General features: G+C 37.2%; 1 protein-coding gene across 2 annotated transcripts; it reads left to right on the top strand.

Moving 5' to 3' along the window:
* Positions 1–3,752: 3,752 nt before the first annotated feature.
* LOC135707625 (methyltransferase-like protein 22) lies at positions 3,753–6,415 on the top strand. Of its 2 annotated transcripts, none has more exons than XM_065229497.1 (6): positions 3,753–3,931; positions 4,506–4,763; positions 4,831–5,139; positions 5,429–5,614; positions 5,674–5,853; positions 6,084–6,415. In XM_065229497.1, the coding sequence occupies exons 2-6, from the start codon at positions 4,691–4,693 to the stop codon at positions 6,374–6,376; spliced, it is 1,041 nt and encodes a 346-aa protein (XP_065085569.1). In that variant the 5' UTR covers positions 3,753–3,931; positions 4,506–4,690; the 3' UTR covers positions 6,377–6,415. The 2 variants fall into 2 exon arrangements, with proteins under 2 accessions (XP_065085569.1, XP_065085563.1); XM_065229491.1 differs by lacking the exon at positions 3,753–3,931 and adding an exon at positions 3,968–4,035.
* Positions 6,416–7,082: the final 667 nt, after the last annotated feature.

Consider the following 7,082-nt stretch of genomic DNA (forward strand, 5'->3'; position numbering starts at 1 on the left):
TACACTGGAGGCATACATGTGAGAACATTGAAAATACTCCAGCAACTGCTAGGTTGCAGAAAATACTCGCTAAAGATCATTGCAATGGTCTGGGCACTTTGAAAAAAGAGGATGGCTCTTTTACTACTTCTACAAATGAAACGTTAGAGTTGATGATGAGAGAGAACGCATTTTCCATGTTCTATTATTAATTCAAACGAAAACCAAAACGCAACGACAACAGCAATTGGTATCGATGAAACCAGGACGGATATTCATGAAATATTGAATGAAACGACTGAGTTAGACAGAACAAGAGCTGATGCTTGCACTTTGGCCAACAAAATCTTTACTGAAAGAAAAGTTGAATGGGCGATTGACTCCTTTGAACCTTTCAAGTCACCAGGTAGGGATGGAATTTTTCCTGTACTACTACAGAAGGGAAAAGCGGTTGTAATGCCTATTCTAACAAAGATATTTCGAGCAAGCTGAATATTAAGCTATATACCGGCAGTGTGGCGACAAGTGAGGGTTATTTTTATCCCCAAGGCAAATAAAAAGGATAAAACTTCACCAAAATCCTTCAGGCCAATAAGCTTATTGCTAAAAATAATGGAAAAAAAAAACAATAGATGAACACATAAAGTCATCATATTTAGTTACAAATCCTCTGAGCAAACATCAATTTGCATACCAGGAAGGTAAGTCATCAGTAACAGCACTCCATACGGTTGTTACAAAACTAGAAAGATCTTTTGAAGCAAAAGAAATTTCACTTGCTGCATTCCTTGACATTGAAGGTGCATTCGATAATTCATCTCACGATTCAATGACTACAGCTATGATGAAACGTGATTTCGATCAAAGCATTGTAAATTGGATCAATGAAGACTGGCAAGACTGGCAACTCTTCCATTTTCTATGATACAGGTACAATTGCGTCATCTGCCGCTCAAAGGTAAATGCTTCGAACGAATTTTAAAGCAAAGATTACATCCTCAGAAGAAGGGTTTGTATATTTGCTCATTTTTCTATGCGTTGCTTCCACTTTCACTCAAGCGCAGCGCTACTGTATCTATCGCTTGGATTCTGGCAAAGTTGCCAGTCTTCTTGATTTGTTGTCTTCGTTTATATGCTACCATTGCATCAATTTGTACAATTAGAAGTCGAAAAGTGTGCTCTAAGGATTACAAGGTCAGTGAAACTCTTTGAAGGAGACCTTAGAGGACATCTTAGGATTCTAAAAACTGTTAGTATCAACTCTCTAGTAAGGAACAACGAACACTGGATGGAGAAAAGATACAATTTCAATCGACTTTTTCAAGTAGTTGACCCTGGGCGTAATTCGTGGCAATTTGGTGGCCCGGTTCTTTGTCCAGGATCGATTGTTTTTTATACAGATGGTTCAAGATTGAACAATCAAGTGGAAGCAGGAGTAACTGGCCCAGGGATATCGGTTCCTACGGGCAGATGGCCAACTGTGTTCCAAGCTGAAATCCAAGCAATTTTAGAGTGTTCCATTATATGTTTGCGTAGAAACTATAAGAGTTCAAATATTTGCGTCATGTCCGACAGTCAAGCTGCTCTAAATGCTTTAAAGTCAGCGACAGGAGTGTGTTCAATCACTTCAAAAATTGTCAAGTCAACTTATATTGGGTTCCTGGTCATTGCCGGATTGAGGGTAATGAAAGAGCTGATGCACTAGTAAGACTCGGATCTTCTCATAAGTTCATCGGGTCAGAACCCTTTTGTGGCTTATCGGCTGCATCTCTTAGAATGGAGCTAAAAGCGTGGGAATCTTCGTGGAGGAAAACTGGAAGAACACTTCTATTGTTAGGCAGTCTAAGCGATTCATTAATCCAAACATTTCTGTGACCCACAAAATCCTGGAACTTTCTAAGAAAGATCTTATAACAGGTCATTGTCCGAGCCGTTATCACTTGAAATTGGATTGATTGGAAAACTTCAAGATGATGTATGTCATTTCTGTGGCATAGAAAAGGAAGACTCGGAACTTTTGCTATGCCATTGTCCGGCTGATAGAACCCTTTGACATTTAGAGAACAACTCCCAGTACGGCAGTGCACTTTATTCGAAGTATAATGCCGTGCTGGGATAATGCTATTAGTCAAACGATGACGATCACTCCTAATAATAGTGATACGGCATCTTGATATAGCTAAAGAAAAAAAAGGAGAATATCACAATAGATCAGAAAAATGGTCGCAGTGATAAAAATACCCGACAAGGGAAAAAAAAACATGGCGTTTGGTTTGTTTTTTTTTTCGTCGATCTTGTTTTCCGTGCTGAGCACCAATGCTACCGACTTGCCAGGAAGGTAGCTCCCACACCTGAACCGGGGACCAACGGCTTTACTTCCCATCCGAAGGAAGGCGTGATCAGAGATGTTATGCCTCAGAACATCCCGGCGGCGCCGACTGGGATTGAACCCAGGCCTGCTGGGGTGAGAGGTAATCACGCTTACCACTACACCACCGGCGCCGTTATGGTGGTGTTGTTTTGCGGAGGTAAGCTTTGAATCGCGAGAAAAGTGTTTGCGGAGTTTCAGGCTCAAAACCTGATATCCCCTTCTCCGTTGTTGGTCGTGATATGTTCGATTGGTTCCGCTATTTGACAGCTCAAGTGGTTTCCGAAATTCTCTCCGCCAGCCTGTTAATATAACGACTGTAATTCTACTTCACCAAACCTAATAAAATTTGTATGGTTATTTTGCACACACCCTGGACGTATATATGCAAACCATTTCTGAAATAGTTCTATCATTTGGGTTATCGTTAGGGTATAGTATTATTTTTTTATTAGGGGACGCTTATCTATGGAATCTATAAGATAGTTGTGTTATTGTGTCGATGTTTTACAGTAAAAAAATATTTAATGAGTTTTGTCTGTTTGTCTGTGGTACATGTACAAAAATAGCTATTAATATTGAAGAGCTATTGTTCCCACCTACATATGTTCAGGATGCCCTCAGAACCTCACCTAAACCGTTTATGTGACCCTTCAAACAGCATGATTAAAAAAAACTGTTTTCTTGTTGCACTGCATTTCTTATTTTTATACATCAGCTGTCACCAAATGCTTCTAACAAAAGAATACTGAGCATGTATTCATAGTGCTATAGCTTCTGTGACGAAATGCGTAAACCTGACCATTTTACGTAGTCAATTTAAATTTAAATCCACAACAAAGCCACTTCATCTTCTCTGTTCTTGGTTTCTGACACCCCATATGGAACTTATGCCTGTTCTCTATATAATGTTCTTTTTTAGTAATTAATTGAGAGCTGTGTAGCCTAACATTGCATGAAATTGTATATTGTGTGGCGTGCAGTATGATACTCTATGATCAGGTCAGTCGTGAAGATGTCCTGCCCGATAGTTCTTCGATCGGACAGCAAATTGAATCCGCCACCTCTAAGTAGCATAATATACCACGCCCTCACTAACTAAGCTATTGAAACATTCCACTGATACTATCAAAAGACGCTAGTTTGATTTGCCTCTGACGTAAACAGTATCTTCATGAGTGAACTGACTTGACGTTCGGTACGCATGTATTGAATGTCAATGGCATCAAACATTCGTGTGTATATACTTTCATTCATAAAAAGTGTTTACATCACATAGGCAACTAAACGCAGCGTGCTGTTTACCTTTGTGTTGTGGTTAAAGATTGGTTCGATTTTCGAATCGCGTACATTACAAGTATTTTAACCGGCGAGATGGACCAGTCGTGGTCTTAGCCTGTCTGCAAAGACAAATCCAAAGGAAAATCAAAGTGTTAACCATTAAACGAAGTTAATCTACCTAACAAATGAAAAACATTCCATTGAACGATTGAAAAACATTTCCATCTTAAGAAAATATTTTCGTCACGTGCAGTCAATAGAAAGTGAAAGTATTGCAGATGCTTTTCCCAGAAGTTATTTATAGTGAGGCGTAAGTTTAAATTTAGCAGACAACTGCAATCATGGCAATAGTTCGCGTGGTAGCTAGATGCAGTAATGTGTTGGTTTGCTCTAATCAGTAAAATTACGTAGCTTGTTTTCGGGAATGAGTACATCTATCCTAGATTTTTGATGTTGATTTGAATCAAGCAATAAATAATGAATACAAACTAGGCATTGTCAAATTAATTGAACTGGCATTCCCTAATAAACGGGTACCATACTCTAACGATATCATAGATGGTACGACTATCCCACATAAAGTTGGGATGATATCCCGAATTGGTGGTTAGGCGCTTCTTATGGTTATTGTTTATGCGGGTTATCATTCCAAACATTGGTGGCAAAGGAACTATGTTACAAAGACTAATGTCATTATGTTAGCTTCATGAGCTAAGTGTATGATTTAAAGTCATTCTCTAGTAAACATTAAGTTAAACCAACACTTGTCATGTTATGTTAGATCGAGATAAGTGTGTGAGAAATAGGATATATTTATTTATAAACAAAATCGCTCTGCTCTTTTGTTCTATTCATTCTCTCAAACGCGTAATCTCAGTCTTGTTGTAGATGCGGTAGCGAATACTACGGCTCTTCTCATCTTGCCAATTTTCGGTGGTATTTCTTTCCGGTTGCAATTTCAGTCTATGAGTGATACTCTGCAGTTGAAATCAGATACGATTGAGTGACTATTTAATTTTTCCATTTGTCGATTATATTAAAAAAGAAATAAGCGCATATTATATGGCAACTTTCGAGGTGTGTTCTGAGCTGTATGCTGAAACGGACTTTTCTACAACGGACACAACAAATGGAAGTAAGAGCTATTTTTGGATGATTTTGCCAAATTTTTGCGAGTAACATAACTTGATTTTTTTTCGCAGACAGCATATCTAAATTTACATTCATCTATCCGAAAGAAAATGAAAAATGTAAAGGCGGCAAACAAATTGTTTGTAGTGTGGAAGAAGAAGGTATCAAACTTAATTTCAACGGCTCTGGTTTGAATGGGGCGGATAACCACAGCAACAGCCATTCCAATGGAACACAAAGGATTACATTAAATGACATTAAGAATGCTTCTTTTGATGACTGTTTAGCAGATGGCAACAGTGTGTCGAAGGATTCAATTGAAACTGATAAAGATGGAGATTTGATAGTTGAACGTAGGAAAAAAGGAGTAATTGAAATAGGTAAGCTTGAATGGAAACTAATGATAGAATTTTCCACACGTAATATTGATTGATCGTACCATCAGTGTATCGGTTTCCGCTCATGTTCCAATCACCGCTCATTGGTGCAATGTTTCAATTTTATGTTTCCAAATATAATTGGTGTTTACTGAATACTGAGAGGAGCAGAAACCAAAACACAGATGATATGAGGTGAATAGAATTTGGCAAAATCACAGTTTTTCGTAGTAGTGAGCGGTAATTGGTACACTCATGGTACTGATTATTAATATATACATATATTTTTCAGAACATCTCAAATCAACGAAACTTGATCTGGTTGGGCTGCAAATCTGGAGAGGGGCTTTATTGCTGGCAGATTATATTCTACATAACGAGAAAAAGTTTAAAAATAGAAAAATTTTAGAGTTGGGGTCAGGAGTTGGTTTAACCAGCATAGTATCTAGCTTATACGCGCGCGAAGTCGTTTGCACTGGTGAGTAGCCTATAAATAATACGTTAATATAATTTTGATTACATATTATTTCTCATTAGATATTAATGTCGGCGGTCTTCTGGAGCTGATTCAGGCGAACATCACGCGAAATTCCAATCTGAAAAATCCTAGTTGTAATGTCGTTGTTACTGAACTCGATTTCAAAGTGCAATACGCTAAGTATTCTGATGAACTCAAAGCACAACTTCAAGATGTGGAGTATGTAATAGCTGCCGATGGTGAGTAATAGTTTCATTGTTTATAACTTGAGTTATCGGAGACACATATAACAATTATACTGGAAAGATTTGTTCAACCTTCATAGACTTTCGTTTGGAAGTAGAATTCTCGAAAAAATTATAAACAAATCAATGCAGGTATTCCAGAGAAAAAAATCTAAAATTATAACCACAGTTCCGGTAGTTTAAGGGATTTATCAGCAATAAATTTACCTTTTGTTTTATTTCAGTGATTTATGATGATGATATAACCGAAGCCTTCGTAGTGACATTGGAGAATTTACTGTTGGAGTTACCAAAGCTGAAGGGCGTTTATATAGCTCTTGAAAAACGTTATGTTTTCACCGTGGAAGACATGGATTCGGTAGCCCCAAGCTATGAACATTTCTTGAGAGTATTTTATAGAAGAAATAATAGGTTTGGAATTACGCGGTGGAAACTTATGCAAATTCCATTGAATTTTCCTCGTTACTTTGAATATGAAAAAATCAAAGATCTTGTATTGTTAAAAATATCCAATTGATACAAGAAATGTGTCAATAAAATTTGAATGTAACTTTAACTGTTTTATTTACTATCATTGTATAACCCAATAATGTTTTACTACATGAGTTTGTAACGCCGTATTCCAGAAGAGAATGAATCTCATACTTTTGACAAGTTTTCTACCGAATGGAATGATTTTGTTTAAGAGGCTGCAAATTTTCTCCAAGACTTATCGATTGTTCCAATTTAACGTATCGTCTCTTTATTCAAATTCAATCTCTTCCGTTATTAGCGTTACGGTTGCTCTGTTACTCTTTACTTCTTTGGTATTGTGGATTTTGCCCCCAATTAGACGCACAGCAGAAACATTTGTTCACACCATAAAAGTTCACAACGTTTTCAGCATTGTTGCTACAATGCTCAGTAGCGGGTACGTATTTCGGGGTGGTGTATTGAATAATCGGTTTGTTTACATGCTTTTCCCTTTGTGATTGACGTGTGATCAAATGTTTTCAACGATCCAATATTTTGACTTATACACTCGACATGATTATTGATATGCTGAAAACTAACTCCATGTTTGATGATATTCAAACTTGAGTAAAATTTGCTAATAAAATAGTCATGACTTCGAAATTTAGAAATGAATTTTAAATCATTGAAGATTTTGAATTGAAATGCTCGAACTCTTACAGATAATTAAGACGAGCCGTTCAACGTGCATATCTCCGGTATAACTGAAA

This window comes from Ochlerotatus camptorhynchus, unplaced genomic scaffold, assembly GCF_037179485.1.
Source record: "Ochlerotatus camptorhynchus isolate MF236.1 unplaced genomic scaffold, CSIRO-AGI_Acam_v1.1 ptg000025l, whole genome shotgun sequence".
Lineage (NCBI taxonomy): Eukaryota > Metazoa > Arthropoda > Insecta > Diptera > Culicidae > Ochlerotatus > Ochlerotatus camptorhynchus.

What these genes read in the sequence shown, in the direction of transcription:
- LOC135707625 (XM_065229497.1), top strand. Translation starts at nt 4,691, where the DNA reads ATGGCAACTTTCGAGGTGTGTTCTGAGCTGTATGCTGAAACGGACTTT. An exon ending in AAAAGGAGTAATTGAAATAG is followed by an intron (nt 5,140 to 5,428) that starts GTAAGCTTGAAT and finishes TATATTTTTCAG; the next exon opens with AACATCTCAAATCAACGAAA. An exon ending in GTATGTAATAGCTGCCGATG is followed by an intron (nt 5,854 to 6,083) that starts GTGAGTAATAGT and finishes GTTTTATTTCAG; the next exon opens with TGATTTATGATGATGATATA.